Here is an 18,874-nt window from a genome sequence, read left to right on the forward strand (position 1 = left end):
TCATATGCAGTAGCCTTCCAGAAAGAACTCATGGATACGAGATTCTCATATGGTTCTTTCTCCCCAACATCATATGTTGAACATTGTGATTATCTCGCGTTACTTCCTGGAGATAGAATTCAATTAAATAAGAGCACTGGTAGGGTACTGTGTAACCCTGCAGATGTCATTGGACTACAGCTCCCATCAACCCTGGCCGCTTAGGAGAGAGAAAGTGAGTCAGCTAGACTGTACTGTTTATTTAAACCACTGGATTAAAACCTCTCCTTTTCCCAGGGAGAGATACTGCATTTAAATAAACAGAGCATTGTTTTACCTGTTAGATCCCAACATGGTGGGTGCGTGGGGAGGCATTGCATGCACTCAGAATTTTATTTTGTAGTTTGAGATTGCTTCCTAGAAAATAACAAGTAAACAAGAGAAACTGTAAATATGGGTGCCTTAAATATGTTCCTTCTCGCTATTAAATTCCTTGTTTGATGAATCATTCAAACCTGTGTGGACACAGATTATATCATGGCAAGTCTAGGACTACTGGAAAGATGGTGCCACTGTGGACTGCATGGTGGAAAAGGTCAACATTTAGCTGTTGTCATGGAGAATTAGAGAGAAGATCATGTAGTGACACATTCATAATGTCAACTACCAGCTACATAATTGCACTGACATTTTGTTAAGGACAGAACAAATCCCTTGTATCCCCAAAATATAATAACATAATTTCTAAACTTGTTTGTTTGTTTTTTTGTCCAGGTAAAAAAATAAGCAGCACGTTGGTTTGTTTATTATAACATCACCTTAAGTATTCATCACCTTTTCCTTTTCATTTGCATGAGCAACCATAATGCTGTTTCAGTCTTCTTGTAGGGAAATAAGTATGTTATTTCAGTGGCGGTAGCAGTGGTTATTAAGCAACTGCCTGAGTGTACTGATTGATACCAGTTTTCTACCTGAAAATTTTAGTGCTGAAAATGTTAGAAAGGATGGTGGTAACTACTGCAGTTTTAGGACATCTGCATGAGCCAGTTTTGCCACTATAGCTGGCTGAATAACTGTTATTGGCAGCGTGCCTAAAGGCCACTTTGTACAATTTACATTTCCCACCCAAGGTAATTTACACACTGGAAATGTCAGCAATTCCATGAGTAATTCATCACCAATGGGAAACATCTATTCATCAGTTGTGCCATATCTTCTGTGTTCAGGATTCAATCCCCAGCATCTCCAAGTAAGGCTGGGAGAGACCCTGGTCTGAAATACTGGATAAAGCAGCTGCCAGTCTGTGTAGGCAGTACTGAGCTAGATGGGCCAATAATCTCACTTGTTAGAAGGCAGCTTCCTATGCAAATGAATTAATATTAAGATGGGTAGAATGAAATCTGCAGTTCCATAAAGAGTGTGTTGGATTTGCTACCTCCCAGGTGATATATTTTTATAGTCTTTCCCTGTCTTGCATCTACACTGGTTCCTGTACTGGCCCTTGCATTTAATTGCAACCAGTAATCCCCTGGATGTTTGAATGCACAGAGGCAGCAATCCAGTATAGGCCAGATTCTTATCAGATCCTAGGCTTCTGGACCAAATTTGACAGCTGGGCTGTCCACCTGTCCATCACTAGGCAATACAGTGACATCAGGCAATTGTGTGCTTTGAAGTCCTGAAGTTGGGACGTCAAAGCATCATGCAGGGTTTGCAAAGAGCCCTGTGTGGTGCTTTAAAATGCGTGAGGCTTTGGCTCCCAACTGTGTTCTGGCAACCATACCTCTACCTGTCTCACAGATGACATCACATATGACATTAGTTCTGTGGCAGGTGGGAGTGGTTTGGGGGGGGGAATGGCCCTCCAGGCCAAATTTAAACTCTTGGTTGACCAAGTTTGGCCAGTGGGCTGGATATTCCCCTCTGCAGTATAGATGAAGAAAACCTGCTTCTCTATTACTCTTATTGGATAGGAAATCAAAATATTTTTTAGCCTTGAAAGCAAACCAGCCAATCCCATACTGGAGAACTTCAGTGTCACCTACTTAGTAGTACCACATACTGCTCCCTCATTTTCTTAGTGGACAGATGAGCTGCTGTTGTGGCATTGAAAGAGACTGGAGAAGGCAGCAGGCGAGTGTTTAAGTACACTTTCCCACATGGTAAAGCTTTACTTCATGTGGTATGGGCCTGGGGCACACTCCCTTTGTATTATGCTGCCATTCCAAAACAATTTGCAGCTATTTAAACCAAACTGCCCCGGGCAAAACTACCCGTTCAACTACAGTTGCACCCTTTGACTACTTGGCAATTTTCTCTTTTTGAAATCTCTCCCTTTTTGATGTCTTTTTACTACTGCCAAATCCACTATTAATATGTTGAACAAAAATGAAGAGCAACAAAGGAAACATCTGCTAACCTTGTTTGTGTTCTCTTCATTCCTCCCACCCCCAGAAATTGTTCAAGGTCATTGCTCATCCTCTTAGTGCTGGAAAGTCTCTCTCAGGTACTCTGTGTTTGATAAGTATTTATCGTTTAAATTTACATTTTGGGCACTTTTTGAAAGATGGTTTGGTTTGTGATACCTGAATGTGAGGGATTGCTATAGCCTACCCTACCCACCGGTCATCCTAGTCTCAGCTCACCTCATTGGCTTGTTCCCTTGGAGAGATCTGCTTTATGACTGATAAACTTCCTCTCTGGAAATGACTTTCATGTTAAAACTCACATGAATCCAGCCTATACCTTAACGTATATGCTGATCCTACTCAGCTTCTGTGTACCCAAATGAGCTACAAACCCTGGAGGGACACTGCCAGTGGTGTGGCTTGGTATAAGGCAGCTCATTATGTTCCATAGCTCAGATGAAGGGGCACTTATGCATTCTTCTAGCTGACGCCAATATCCTACAAGAGGATAGGAATACACCGCCAAGACCCTGAACCTTCTGAGCAAGCATGGTGTCATTCCTTTGTTTTATACAGTGACTATTATTTACTAAATGTCAAAATTATAGTATTTTTTTTGACATTTTCAGCCTTTCATGAACTTTCTCAAATGTTTAGTATCCAGATGCAATGTCTTTAGTGTAGACATCTGTCCATATGTCAGATTATGAAGAAAATGGAACATTGAGTTTGTCAAATCACTTGGTTATTGCAAGTAAGTCCTTTTAGCAAAGCAGGTTATGAGCTTTGAGTAAATTCAACTCCAGAAGATAATACAAAGCTTTTATTTCTCTGTGTGTGGTTTATTTGTTTGTTTTTTAGACGAGCAAGTCATCATGGGCAACAAGCTGCTTGTCTATATAAGGTACAGTACTTCCAGCATCTATGAGATAGTTATTTATATTTTGCTTTCTGTAGTACAGTGGTACCTTGGTTTAAGAACAGCTTAGTTTATGAACAACTTGGATTAAGAATGCTGCAAACCTGGAAGTAGGTGTTTTGGTTTGTGAACTTTGCCTTGGAAGCAGAACATGTTGAGTGTGTTCCATTTGTAAACTGAGTCCCCCACTGCTATGGGAAAGCATGCCTTGGTTTAAGAACGCTTTAGTTTAAGAATGGACTTCTGGAACGGATTAAGTTCGTAAACCAAGGTACCACTGTAGTATGATCTTTTTCGTCACATAGGGACAGAGAAACCCAACAGCTCTGCCATGCCAGCAGCCAATACCATAGCTTAGCTAGGATTCTCTGCACCCCAGGCAGCACCCCCCCCCCTCAGTTGATGAGCATTGCCATTCAAATGGTGTGTGCGTGCCACATCATCTGATCTATTTTGTGGGGCGGGGCTTATCTGCCTCCCCCATATTTTATTCAAGCTGGCACCCTTGCTAGAGATGTCCTATCATCTCACTGCCTCAAATGCACATCGACTGGGTACACACATGCACAGTTGCAGTAAAGAAGTAAAATTTCCAGATGCCCTAAACAACTGCGCATGAGAACAATTGGCCATGGAGCTGACCAAAGGGATGGCTACCCTAGAGTTTATCTTAAATGGAGTCCAGGACCTAGTGCAAGACGTAGGTATTGTTGAACTGATCTAGAACAGTGACCATGGTGCTATGAAATCAAGCATATAAGTGGACAACTGCCAAGAAAGTCCAACATTGTTCTGACTGCCTCAAAAGAGGAAACTTAATAAAAATGAGATAAAAAGGAAATTGAAAGGGATAAAAAAGAAATTGAAAGGGATAGTCAAGAGGTTCAGAACACTTGGCAGGAGAGAGGCTATTCAGTACCATCATAATGGAAGCTTGACTGGAATGTAGACTTAAGATCAGGAAAGGTATTATCAGGGCCAAGTGGATGCCTGCATGGTTGAAAAGTGGAGTCACTGAAGTGATTATGTGGCAAGATATGCTTGCAACAATTAGAGGCAAACTAAATTCTAATGCTGATAGACTCCTTTGGGTGAGTGGGGAAACTGCAGGGGTATAGAACAGTGTGAGAGCCAGTGTGGTGTAGTGGTTAAGAGCGGTGGACTCATAATCTGGGGAACCGGGTTTGGGTCTCCGCTCCTCCACATGCAGATGCTGGGTGACCTTGGGCCAGTCACACTTCTTTGAAGTCTCTCAGCCCCACTCCCTTCACAGAGTGCTTGTTGTGGGGGAGGAAGGGAAAGGAGAATGTTAGCCGCTTTGAGACTCCTTCGGGTAGTGATAAAGCCGGATATCAAATCCAAATCCAAACTCTTCAAACAGAGTGACTGGAACCCTGAACAGGAGCACTCTGCTGCTGTTTGTTGAAGGGTCCCACTTGTATATGAGTAGGAACCTAGATAAGGAAATGGGGGCCATTTCCAGCTGCATTTAGGTCTTTGTTATGTTACAGTTCTTAATTTATGGCACTGTTTTAACTCCACCTGTCCTTTCTTAACAGTTGCTGTTTGGCTGGTCGAGCTTATCCACTGGGCAATATCCCTGAAGATCTGGTACCTTTGGTTAAAAATCAGGTGAGTTAAAAATAAACTGCAAAATTCACTGGAAAGGCCAGTGGCTCAGTATTACCCAGCCAGTCCATGTAGAAAATAATGAGCTGAATGACTGATGGTCCGGCTCCGTATAAGGCAGTTTCCTATGTTCTGCCAGAATAATTTTGCATTTTTGAAAAATTTGGAAGCTGCTCCTGTAGGTGTGCTTAATAAGAAATAATAATATTATCAAAGGCATAATTTGTTGTGGAACTCCCTTCCCTCCATCTTTGAATAGTATCCAACCACTCTGACAGTGGTTGCCACAGCAATATCCCAAAGTTTTCTGAGCTCAACTTCACAGACTGCTGGTCCATGTTTGGAAGTCTTATTATAGAGGAAACAAGAGAGAGTGTAAAAAATTTGAGACAAAACGAAAGAGGCAATATTGCAGGAACACGAGCAAATAAAAACTCAAAAGGATAGTCGTCCCCCCCTACATTCCATTTGTGTCATATTCTTTAAGACTATGTGCAGATATTAAATTTATTAAGGTTGGCAGATGACTCCCATCACAGAACCTGGTTTATCTATAGCAATCACGTAACAATGTGATAGGAAAGACATGCCTTTTGTGCTTAGCCGTTACGTTGCAGATATCTGATAAGAAGTTGCTATCATCTGGATAACGGTAGCCTTTTGATTGTCTGCCACAGCTCTTTGTGATTGTCCCTGAGCACTTTTTCATACACGTTTTGATTCTCTCCCCTGCCCTTCTTTCAATGAAGATATAGTCAGCTGGGAACTGTGCTATATTTTTTCTGGGTTTTTTTGTCCATTATGGACTTCATGGGAGTCTAGAGCAGGAATGGGGAACCCTGAGACCCTCCAGATATTGCTGAACCAGCCATTATTATTATTAAAACTCCAATTCTCATAATCTCTGACCATTGGCCATGCTGGCTGACTGGGACTGATGAGACATTTGAACAGCCACAGATTCCCCACCACTAGTCTAGAGGCTAAGGCTGCAATCCTATTCTCACTTACCTGGGAGTAATTCAAGTTGACTCTGTGGGACTTGCTTCTGAGTAGACATGCATATGATAAAATGTACCTAGGCTTCATTTCAGTTGTCGGGGAGAATGGCCAATAAGTAGATCACCTGATTTATTGATTGATTGATTTTGTTAAAGTAAATTTCTATACTGCCCATAATCCAAAGATCACGGGGTGATTTACAATGTAAGAACACAAAAATATATACCATAGCAAGAAACAAAAACAATATCCCCCACCCAGTTTAAAAGGCCATAGGATTGCCATGAAGGATTTATGTGACATTTTGTATTTATGTATGATATTTTACAAAGCAATGTAAAGAAAGAAAAGTCATTGATCTAAAAAGCCTAATTTTGCATTCAAACATGATGGGAGGGAACATGCAGAATGGAAAAGGGAGGGGGACAAAGTGTGGCTGTTTTGTGCATGCAGGCTTCATTTGAGTTGTTGGGGATAAGGGCTAACAAGTAATCTACCAGATTTTTCTACACTAAGTATTATACATTTACAGTGCAATCTTATGTGCTCTACCTGTACCCCACCATACAGTATGCACAGGATTGTCTCCCTGATCATGAAGTGACTTACTATTCTGTTAAATAGCCACAATAATGGTATAAAATAGCTTTTAATATCCACATTGAAGCAACATTTTGAAGCATATCTGATCATTTTGCTCTGTATGCAAAGACATTAGCGCTTATTAGCTGTGCTCAGCTCAGTAGCATGGCAGATAGTTTGGGTGTAGGCCAGGTGATCTAAATCACTGCCAGTAAATTTCAGGCATCACTTCTGTGTTCCTGTTGCTAAAGCTCCTCGGGGAACTGTTATTTAAACCACAGCGAAGCATTGTGTCTCATGCCTCACTGTACAGATTGATCATATAACCTACTTACTGAACTGGCACTCCTTATGCCAAGTAGTTGCACAGTTGTGGCTCTCTGCAACTCTGCTGTGCTGTTCTGGTCTTGTGATGTTTAACTGATATACCTGTTGCTCATAGTCTGTGATGGACAGCCATAGGCATGGTCCGTGTAGAGATGTCCTGTGCCCAAGGCAGTGGCAGAGCTTCAAGCAGGCAGGGGCGGGGCTGGAGCATGTCACGGGGGCGTGGCATGCATCCTGGGGGTGGGGCACGCCACCTGCGGGGGCATGGCGCCCAGTGTGGGCAGGGGGGCAGCCGCGATGGCACCCCACCGAGATTGCGCTGCCGGGGGCGGTACTCTCCCCCCGCACTCCTCTTCCTTTGCCAGTGGCCCAAGGCTTCTTCATGGATTTCTGTTTTAAGTACAGTGATTGGATGGGGTAACTCCAGTCATTCTTGCTCAAATTGTCTGTGTTATTTTCCCCAACATTTGGCCTGTGGTTCATAGATTTTCATAATCACTCTCCCATTTTAAATTCTGCTAACAATCTTTCTTTTATCTTTTATGTCCCAGTAAATTGACTTGATATATTAGGAATTGGTGCATTTTGGAAAGTAATCTCGAAGGCAAATGTGCTTGTATCTTTTGCCAGAATTCATTATTTAGGAAACCTGTGGTGATAATCTCTCTCAGATGCCAGTGAGCAGCAATAAATGTCAATAATTGTGAAAGTGGATGTAAGAAGCCATGGGATATGTTAAACAGAAGTACTTTGCCTACTGTTAAATCATTGAACTTGTACCAGGAAATAAACGTCCAGCACAGCGGATGGCATTTAAGGAACAGAAAATGCTGTTGAAAATCCGTTCTGTATTCTCAAGGAGGTTTAAGGAGCTGGTAAGCTTTCCTTCAGGTATTCAGTGATTATTAATCTTTCATGGCAGGTCTTTGAATTCCTCATTCGTTTGCACTCAGCAGAGGCACCCACCGATGAAGAGGTTTACCCTTATGTCCGTACACTGCTGCACTTCGATACACGAGAGTTCCTCAATGTTCTTGCACTGGTAAGTGGCAACACCACTTCCACAAAGATATTGGGGGAGAAATCCCATCACCTCCTTCATTTGATTAAAGATATATATGTCAAGTTTTCACTAATCTAGAAAAACTTACCGTATTTTTTGCACCATAACACTCACTTTTTTCCTCCTAAAAAGTAAGGGGAAATGTCTGTGCGTGTTATGGAGGGAATGCCTACGGGTGGCATGCCTACGGATTTTCCTCCTCTAAAAACTACGTGCGTGTTATGGTCGGGTGCGTGTTATAGAGCGAAAAATACGGTACTTGTTTGACAAATATAATATTTGCTAACCTTTTCCAGTATTAGCTGCAACTGAATATTCTCTGTTTGTCACTACAAACTCTCCTTATGGTGTGTAGAGTTTCAGTCTTTATGAGCCAACCGTCCCATTTACTGTTGGAAGGCCTTTCTGAAGAAAGGGAATTTGGGAGCCACTGGCACAAATTCCACCAACACCGGGGGTCTTACTTCTTGAACAGAGAACCAATGTATTCAATGCATTTTAAAAATGCATATTTTATTAGGAATAGTCTTTAAAATGCTGTTGTATTGCATATGCAGTTTTGCAGCAAGTAACAGGTTTCCAGGCCAGGTTATGCTGGTGATAAATCTGTTCACCATTATGGATTACATTACTCTTGGTGGGCCAGATATTGTAAAAAATTATGTAGCAGTACACTTGCTAAGTGTGTAGTTCAACATGTGAAAAGCTGCCCTTTGAATTTTTTTATTTTACAAAGACCATGCAGTTGCTATTTCTGGAAGCCAGAGGCTGCCCTACTATTAGATACAGGAACAGAGAAGCAGAAGACTCTCCTTTTATTTCCATTGCCATTTTTAATATCCAAGGAGAGAGGAAGATGTATGTGTGAGGCTTAGGGGTTAGAAGCCAACAATACTAGATTGGGTTTGGGGGCTGAAGAAGAGGAGGTGGAAGGATGGCACTTTTCCATTTGTGCTTGCTGCTAATAGTTTCACACTGGACACCCACAAGCCACACTACACCCTGTCATTATTGGTACTTTTTTCACTTCAGGGATACCTTCTTCTTGCTCAGTGTTAATAATACCTCTTTATGCTGAGAACTAATTTATTTTGTGCCTATTGTTAGAGCTAACATTGTTGCCTGTATTGATGCTCTAGTTTCATATTGGAAGTGGGGAAGATTGCCTCTGTAGAAATAATACTGACTCTGCAATCTGGCTTCTGCACTCTGCTGAAACTTTAGTAATCAAAATAATAATAATGATAATGATGATGATGATGATGATGATGATAATTTTATTATTTATACCCTGCCCATCTGGCTGGGTTTCCCCAGCCAGTCTGGGTAGGGTATAAATAATAATTATTTTAATAATATTTTTATAATAATATTTTCTTCTCATTTCCAGACATAAGCCTCTCATTGACCTCTCTACTGTCTTTAGTACAGTTGATGTTCATCTCCTGGTTGATTCCCTTAATGCTCTAGGTTTCTTTATCTTGCTCCCTTCCTCCCTGTCTAATAATCCATTCAACAGGAAAGTTTTGTTTGCTTTTTCCTCTCCCCTTGTTCCTTCAGGACCTGTTCTTAACCCTCTGCTATAATAGGCACATGAGCTTAACATCCTGGTTTTGAGTTTGCTACAGCATGACTACCCCCTCTGGAAATTGTTACATCTATGCACTGCGCTTGTCTCTGCCTCAGGACCCCATAGCTTTCTACCACAATATAAGCCGTCATATCTTAACAGCTTGCATGTTACTGTCAGCTTCTCCACTTCACACTACTGTCTGAGATGCTGCAGGCACCTGAAAACAATTATAGTTTGAGCGAGTTGTGTTACAGGTAGAGGCCAAATGATACTGTCCATCAGAAAAAGCTTTCATTGCAAAGTGCTGTTGTACTTTTATTCCAGTTTCTATAGTCTAATTGGCCGCTGACGTCTTTGCAACAAGATTTACAAGCAGAGTAAAGTAACAAGTTTAGTGGATAATTACAGTTGGCGTGAGGGAATGAAGGAAGGATGTAACAAGTCCCACTGCTAGCTGCTGCATTTTTCATATTTCCCATTATAAGGGGATAAAGGTATAAAGTGTTTCCCCCTCTTTTCTCTCCCAATACCATTATCTAACAAAGACATTTGAAGACTTTAAGAATGACAAGCAAGCTGTAGAGTACCAACAGAGGATTGTGGACATCCTTCTGAAGGTAAGCTCCCTCCTCACCTGTTTTTGTAGTGGCCATAGTAAAAGATGGATTGTTTCTGGGGTGTTATCTATTCCTTTATTTTAGTCCTGTCACTGAGTTGGAATGCTTTCTTTGGGAAATGAATAAATGTGTCCTTTGTGTGCCTTACTAATTGGCAAGAAGTGAATGGCACTGGCTTCACTAGCACCTCTTGCAAGGTACTCTGAGGTACTTGAATGAGAAATGTTTCCTGACTTTAAACTAATGGTGCTCTTTAAAAATACTAAACAAATATTTTCCTGTAGAATGTACAGTTTCATGAGAGAATAATCGTGCAATGCCATCTCTTTCTTGATCCAGTATGCTTCACTGAAGTGCCTAATGAAGCTAACTTACCTTAATACATAAGTGATGATGTATGTTGGTTTCATTGATGGACTTTATCCTTATCTTGAATATAATATACACTGAAACATAATGAGGACAAAGAACTATGGACATAAGTTGTTAGCGCAGTGTTGTTGTAAATGGTTAATGCAAAATGGATGTATGTCATATACAGGAGAGGGGGCAACTAAGTTGCCTCTGTGTGTGGCCTTGGACTGTTCCAGAATAGGCTTCTTTTGGTCATAACATTTAACAGAAAATACGTTGCTGTCATAGGTTGAGGAACTGAAAAATGAGCCTTGTATCCTAGTATTTCTGCTAGAAGGATGAAGAACTTCAAATTCAAAGATGGAAAAAATAATAGAGAAATAACATTTTGTAACTGAAAGCATATTGAAAAGAAGAGATGGGTTTCCTGCTAATTGCATCAGTTAACTTGTTTGTCTTCTCTATATCTAAACATTTCAGTAACTGCTCCCTCCTTGAGGGGGAGTTCATAGTTTTCCATGTTCAAACCCACATAACATTTGCAGATATAAATTATTAAAGATTTCCTAACAGTTGGAATTTCATCTTCTGTTCAATTAAATAAAATTCGAAAAGGCATTAGAAAATTCTGTGATAACCCCACCACACCAGAACTGAAGTAGGTCTGCATTAGTAGCTAAACATTTCCAGCATTTAAATTTCCAACCTCCCAAGTTCTGAACAATTTCTGTCTTAACAATTGTCCATTCAGTTGTTGTTGTTGTTTAGTCGTTTAGTTGTGTCTGACTCTTCGTGACCCCATGGACCATAGCATGCCAGGCATTCAGTATCTGCTCCCAAATGTAAATACCTCATGTGTTTCCAAATTTTCAAAGACACATATTCATCCTTTCAACAAATTTGCTATTCCTTATTACTGAAGGTAGTAGTCATTGTACCAATTTATCCACTATTTACCGTATTTTTCGCTCTATAACACGCACCCGACCATAACACGCACGTAGTTTTTAGAGGAGGAAAATCCGTAGGCATGCCACCCGTAGGCATTCCCTCCATAACACGCACAGACATTTCCCCTTACTTTCTAGGAGGAAAAAAGTGAGTGTTATGGTGCAAAAAATACGGTAATCATCTCTTTCTTGCTTTGAAACCCAAAAAAGAATCTCAAGGGGTATGCTGATGTTTAATTGTCCTAGTTGATACACTATATCTTTCCTATTTTAAGTAATCTCTTTCTGTTCTTATTCTCATCAGTGTTTCAGTAGCTTTTGAGACAAACGATCATTCTCTTTTTCTGTTTCATGTGGAATTTGGTGGCACCAAATGAAGTTTGTAGTTTATTAAGCCATGGACAAACATCAGAATGTGGCCAGAGCCACTAGGAGAGAAGGGCAGGATCATGAACTGACTTAAAGGTTAAGAGAGTTTAAAAGTTTAAGTATCAGAGCAATACGGGAAGTCACTAAAAGCAAACCTATAGAAATGTAACATGATTAATACTTGAAGAAAGAAAATAGCAAGTACGCAGTAGAAGGTGCAAGGGAAGGAGTTTGCAGCCATGGTATTTGTGTATGTCTTCATTATATTCTGTTAACTCCTTGTGCTGGCTGGCTGAGAGTAAAGGAGCAAGGTTTTCCCCTCCACGTATCCTCTCCATTCTCTTCATCTTTTTTTATATAGATCACGATCCTGTGGGCAGGTTGTCTCTTTATTAATTGTGCACGTTATGCACTTCTAAATATATAATACATTATTGTGATTTTGCAAAATACGTGCAACCCGCATTTAGAGCTTGCTCCCCACCCCATCAACCTGTAGTAAACCCTGTATGCTATCTTGCCATAAATAAGTTTTTTTAAAATAATAAGCTAAGAAGGTCTCTGTCTACTTTTTGCAGTGTCTTTAGTCCCTACAAGACGACACACAGCTACACTTTCTTTAAATGTGTCTCTACACATGGCAGAATACATGAAGGCAAAATATTACTATTGTCCTCCGGTAACTTCTGTGTGTCCAGCACTGTATAACAGATACATTGCCTGGGGCATATTCTGAGATTATTGTAAAAAGAAAAAAATGAACTACATTTCACTTGACTACAGGATCTTGAGTATCCTGTGCTGTGGGCTAACCCTATTAACTGAGGACACTAAGGTTTTCTAGACAGGTATGTCTGAGCTTATATGCTTCGTTAGTCCAACATAGTTTCATGTTGTCAGGTTGTATAAGCCTTAGTGTGGCAGGAGAGTCGGGGACAGTCTTTGCTGACAGATGAGATATCGGTCTAAATGATCTTGGTAGGTGAAAGGCAGTCTTTCCCATAAATCATCTGAGGGACCTGGGGCAGTTTTGGTATTTTATGAGGGACTACATGAGCACAGAACAATCTACAGGAGCATGAGAGGAGAAATAATATTTTCTAACTGACCAGACTAGCGATATTGCTGATGGTTAATGTATTTGTCATATGGAGTAAACCGAAACTGAGCGCTGCTAGCTGGTGTGTAATGGAGAAGTTGAATAGATCACCTCAGACTTGGAAAAGGAGCAAAGTAGGAAGCAGACAGCAAACTTGGCCACAGGGCGTGACTAATTCATATCAGGTACCCATGGTGTAAAGGTTCACAATAAACAACCACAAGTAAGCAATGGAACAAGGTATTGTGGGTCTCTTATCCAGTCTGCCTTTCCATAGATTTGTGGAATAGTGTTATGATATTGGCAGTTTTATCTTCAACCTCTTTCTTAATTATCTCAAATGTAGAATTCACTTATTTCACAGCTGCTGCTACTGCACACTGGATGTGCATCTTCACTGAGCTATCCACTGTGACCCCAAGGTTGTCATCCTAGTTGGTCACCATCGGCTTATACACCATTAACATATATGTAAAGTTAATATTTTTTTCCTGCAATGTGCATCAATTTATACTTGCTTATCATGAATTGCATTTGCCATTTTACTGCCCGTTCACCCAGTTTGGATATATCCTTTTGGTGTGCCTTGCATTCTCTTTTTCTTTTAATTGCCCTGAACAGTTTTGTTTATCAGCAGACTTTGCTACTTCACTGTGTTGCCTTTATATCATTAATCAACAAGTTTAAAAGCACAGCCCAACACTGGCCATTGGGGGATTCAACTTTCTACATCCCTCCATTGGAAGAACTGTCCATTTTTTCCTACTTGCTTCCTATTTTTTAACTGGTTACTGGTCCACCTCTCCTCTTATGCTCTTATCTATGGTGAGCTTACTCAGGAATCTGTTGAGAGACTTTGTGAAAAGCTTTTTGAGAGCCCAAGTACATAGTGTCAACTGAGTCATATGTATGCTTGTTGACGCTCAAAATTATTTTTAATAGGTTGGTGAGACAGTGTTTAACCATGCAGAAGTCATGGTGGTTCTGCTTCAGCAAGACCTGTTCAATACGTTTGGTAATTCTAGCTTTAATAATGCTTTCCACCACTTTCCCCAGAACAGACATAAAGCTAACTGGTCTGTGATTTGCCTCATCTCCTCTGGATCCCTTTTAAAGAAACTCTGTTACATTGGCCACTTTCTAGTCCTTTGTTTGTTGTTGTTTAGTTGTTTAGTCGTGTCCGACTCTTCGTGACCCCATGGACCAGAGCACACCAGGCACTCCTGTCTTCCACTGCCTCCCACAGTGTCAGGGAAGAGTTAGAAGTTTTCAGTTTATCAGAGGGAGAAAGCATTCCCCAAGGGGGGAAGGAGAGAAGTGAATCTAATAGAAGGGAGCAAGAGGAACAACAGGGAGGGACCAGCTGTTCACAGGAAAGGTTCGGAGGAGGGGAGATACAGGCCAGCTCTAGCCAGGAGGTTAGAAAAAAGAGCGGGAAAACGAAGGGAAAGGCGCCTTCGCCATTTTGAGGGTGGCTGGTCATGGAGAAGCAGAGCTCAGAAGATATCTGAAAGAAGTGACTCTGAGGAATAACAGTTAAGAACTGTTTATAAGATTATTTTGTTAATACACAATAAGTTATAAAAGAACAAGAAGCATTTGTGTGGTGATCTGAAGAGGACAACGACCAGTCCTGACACACAGTTTGGTCAGACTCATGTTTGTAGCTTCGAGAACATTGTCCAACCATCTCGTCCTCTGTCGTCCCCTTCTCCTTGTGCCCTCCATCTTTCCCAACATCAGGGTCTTTTCCAGGGAGTCTTCTCTTCTCATGAGGTGGCCAAAGTATTGGAGCCTCAGCTTCAGGATCTGTCCTTCCAGTGAGCACTCAGGGCTGATTTCCTGAAGAATGGATAGGTTTGATCTTCTTGCAATCCATGGGACTCTCAAGAGTCTCCTCCAGCACCATAATTCAAAAGCATCAATTTTTCGGCGATCAGCCTTCTTTATGGTCCAGCTCTCACTTCCATACATCACTACTGGGAAAACCATGGCTTTAACTATACGGACCTTTGTTGGCAAGGTCTTCTAGTCCTTGGGTATGGAAATTGATCTTAGGGACAAGTTACATACTTAGATCAGGGATTCCACATTGGGGTAGATTCTGTTTGAATCCAGATTTGCCAGTTTCTCATTTGTCACTGAATTGTCTCTTGTCACTACTGTTCTCAGTTCCTCAGACTCCCACCCCTACTTTGTGAAGAAGCTTCTGAATACTGCTAAAGCTTAGCCATTGTGTGTGTGTGTGTGTGTGTGTGTGTGTGTACATGTGTACGGTTCTGTAAACATTGCAGTACCACCAGAATGTTCTGAAGATGTTGGGTGAAATGGTGTAATTGTCAATCAACCTTGCCAGCTTAGCTGTATCTTGGTTAGACTATGTGAGAAACTACTTAATTTAGTTGGGAGTAGTATTTCCCTTATTCCCTTAAGCATGATGTTGTATCTCAAAATGCCCTTGTTATTTTGACCCTCCTCTTCTCAGGGCACAACTATTTAAGATCTTAAGGAGCACAGCAAAATTCAGTGTAGCTACGGGTGTCCATTTACAAGTGGTTCATGACACAGTGTGCTTTTAAGCATGTAGAAAGCAGGTTGTTCAGAACATTCACTCATGTGATGAGGAGAATTTTAATCCTAGCCACATTTGTGTCCAAGCAAAGGGGTACTCAGATTCTGCATAGTGCTTGGCTAGATATGATAAATCTAGATTTACAAAAGGTAGATAAAATAGTTAATATGGATTTATGGAATGCTTTGTTTTAAGACACTATAACTATACTGTCTCCATGACAGAAATGTTTCCAAAGTGCAAAACATGGATAGGTAGCATGGTATAGTCAGAAATAATTGGGAGTATTAGCAATTCTTTATGTATAGAATAGCAAAATTTAAGATGCTAATTGTTAGAAACCTATCATAATTAACTTTTGGAAGAGGATTCTCACAAGTTAACATTTCTGTCTGCTCCTTGGTGAAAGAAAATGAAATTGTACCCCCCCACACACCCCCTGATTTATGTCCATCTTCTCTGCGCCCTCTCTCATTTTACGACTATTTATGATGAGCTCCCGAGTTGTTTCATAGACTGCACAAACTATGCCTACTGTTATCCACTGATGAGTTCAGAACAATGTCGCTGGCTGTTACTGCAAGGCAGTGTAATATGACTTCTCAGTGATAGTGCTATATCTGCTTCTTGTGATAAGGTTTCGGAGCTGATACTTACATCCAGTCCATGATGAGCTGAATTTCTTATGGCAGTGTAATGATAAATTGCTCTCCTTCAGAGTATGGACACTGCAATGCAAGTAAAGTCATATGAATTTTGTTTGAAATGACTAATGTGCTTGCCTTGTGCTTATGTGATCTAAATTTTCCAATTTAGTAATCTGGCTTTCTCATATTCCCTTTTTCCAGTAATATATTTTGGAAATCTTTATATGATTTTCTTTATCACATTGGAATTGGATACAGTTTATCTTTTGCATAGTTAGCGGTGCTTTTCTGGGTTATTGCTGTGTGTTATTTGGTCTGTTTCATGTATGTTAAGTGATAACATGGGATAACCTAATTAATTGAGCTGCTTCCCCTTGTCTAGGTTATGGTGGAGAATTCTGATTTTACCCCCTCACAAGTTGGATGTCTCTTTACTTTCCTTGCCCGACAGCTTGCTAAGCCCAACAACACACTGTTTGTAAATAGGACTCTATTTGATCAGGTAAAAGGGGGGGGGCACAAATAAAAGGGAAAGGACTGTTGCTGATTTTGTTTTTTCTTTCTTTCATTTTTTAAATTACTCAATAAAACAAAGTATATATGCTTACAGACAACTAGAAGATTATTTTTCCAGGACTATTTTGCATAATACCTACATTAAGCAATTAATATTCATTACTATGAGTATTTTGTTTACAAAGTGCCTAAAATCTCACATTATGCGATGCCATAACATAAAATTACGGGACTGTGTATCATGTCTCTCTTTAACAGTGCAAAAAAAGGGATATAAAGCATGAGAAATCTGATGGCAGTGATTTTATAAAGATTAAGTGGCAACAGAGACCAAGATACATGTTGGAGGATTTCGAGAAGATCAGAAAATCCAGTCTGCAGGCCAAACCTGACCCACCAGGGATTCAAATTTGGCCCTTAAAGCCATTCCCTCCAAGCTACACCCACCTGCTCCACACCAGAGATCATATGTGATGTCTGGAGCAGGGCAGGTAGAGACCTGCCTGCCAGTGCATAGTTGGGAGTATTAAAGTGTGCTCCAGAGTGTGCATTGACAAAGGAAAGCAGACTTCAATTCCTACTGGTGATCAGCAGATGGGTGGTAGAGCTGAAACCTACTGTATTAACTGTATTAGCTGTATGCAGTGCTTTGAAGTCCCAACAAAGCATGCGGTGCTTTGAAGTCATTGTGGTTTCAAGTCTAGCCTGTAGAGCCCAAAAAGATTTTCTGTTCTTACAGAAGATAAAAGTAGAACTGGAGACTTAAATGGTTGCTATATTGCTCTCTATTTGCTGAATTCATATACCAGAAAATTAATTCCAGGCATTCTGGAGATGGGTCTACTTTTCCAAAATGCTATAGTAGTGCCAGTCATCTAGAGAATTTTCTCTCCCAGAAGCATTTGATAAGGTATATTTCTGAGCTACAACAAGAAGATGCACATCTATCTCCATATCTCTGTAATCATGTTTGCTTCTCGTCCAGGTCCTTGAATTTCTCTGCAGTCCTGATGATGATTCACGGCACTCTGAGAGACAGCAGGTATGAATCGTTAGACGAATAATTCATGCTGTTAGATTGGTGGATGGTTAGGGAAGGGAAGGTCATTGCTGAGAATGATCAGACTATTGAGCAGCAACAGTAAAACTGGCACTTCACAGATTAAGAAGTTGTCAGCAGCTGGAGAGCAACGGACAACCTGTATGTTTATGAAAGCAAATGGACAATATCTGCATGATCATTATATGAACAATAGCTGAATATTTTTATAGCAATGCAGATCAGCCACACTGAAAGCACAATCTGCAGGGTGAGCAAATGCAGCTCAAAACTGCACCCATAATGCATGGGCAGCTGCCGCCAATAATACCAGTGAAGCTGATTGCAGACATCTCTGTCTGTATGGTTTACTTTCCCCACCAACTTGAAAAACAATTTGGGATGGAGGGTGGGGAGAAAGGAGCAGCAGTAGTTATGGGGAAAACGTGTCCCCTGCATTGATTGTCCAATGGCAGTTCAGAAAGAAGTGGACACATGCAATACAGCAGCCTTTCTGAACCTGTAGGTCCCAAGATGTTGTTGGACTACAACTCCCATCACCCCTAGCTAGCAAGGCCAGAGCTCAGGGATGGTGGGAGTTGTAGTCCAGCAACATCTGGGGACCCACAGGTTGTGAACCGCTGCAATACAGGATAACCATCCGTTCATCTAGCTCAGTATAGTCTACAGTGGCTGACAGGACCCCCTCCCCCTAGGTTTTCAGATGGGGGGAGTCTCTGCCAGCCCTACCTGGAAATGTTGGGGGTTGAACCTGGGAGCTTCTTCATGCAAAGCAGATGCTCTGCCACTGAGAGCGCGGCAGGCTGTGTCTGAGTAGGAGGAGAGGGAGAGTAGAGGGCAGGATACAGTGGTACCTCAGGTTAAGTACTTAATTCGTTCCGGAGGTCTGTACTTAACCTGAAACTGTTCTTAACCTGAAGCACCACTTTAGCTAATGGAGCCTCCTCCTGCTGCTGTGCCGTCAGAGCACGATTTCTGTTCTCATCCTGAAGCAAAGTTCTTAACCTGAAGCACTATTTCTGGGTTAGCAGAGTCTGTAACCTGAAGCGTATGTAACCTGAGGTACCACTGTATATGCTAACCTTAAGGTGCAGTAGTAGAAAGAATTACAAGGAGCAAGTGAACGAGGTAAGAGATGGATCAGGCTTGGAACTGGAAAGCCAAAAATATTGATACCAAGCCTCCAAAAATACACTGATACCACAAAG

The 18,874-nt window shown here is 41.1% G+C and overlaps 1 protein-coding gene across 4 annotated transcripts in view; it reads left to right on the plus strand.

Annotated features, from left to right (window-relative positions):
- The window catches only part of VPS8 (VPS8 subunit of CORVET complex), an 86,873-nt gene that overhangs the window by 25,794 nt on the left and 42,205 nt on the right, over positions 1-18,874 (plus strand). For all 4 annotated transcript variants that reach the window (XM_053389756.1, XM_053389759.1, XM_053389757.1 and 1 more), the window contains 7 exons: positions 2,434-2,485; positions 3,249-3,291; positions 4,866-4,938; positions 7,769-7,888; positions 10,028-10,099; positions 16,473-16,592; positions 17,592-17,648. In XM_053389756.1, the coding sequence (XP_053245731.1) occupies positions 2,434-2,485; positions 3,249-3,291; positions 4,866-4,938; positions 7,769-7,888; positions 10,028-10,099; positions 16,473-16,592; positions 17,592-17,648 (537 nt within the window). The remainder of the gene's footprint in view (positions 1-2,433; positions 2,486-3,248; positions 3,292-4,865; positions 4,939-7,768; positions 7,889-10,027; positions 10,100-16,472; positions 16,593-17,591; positions 17,649-18,874) is intronic.

The sequence above is a fragment of the Podarcis raffonei genome, chromosome 5, assembly GCF_027172205.1.
Source record: "Podarcis raffonei isolate rPodRaf1 chromosome 5, rPodRaf1.pri, whole genome shotgun sequence".
NCBI classification, from domain to species: domain Eukaryota; kingdom Metazoa; phylum Chordata; class Lepidosauria; order Squamata; family Lacertidae; genus Podarcis; species Podarcis raffonei.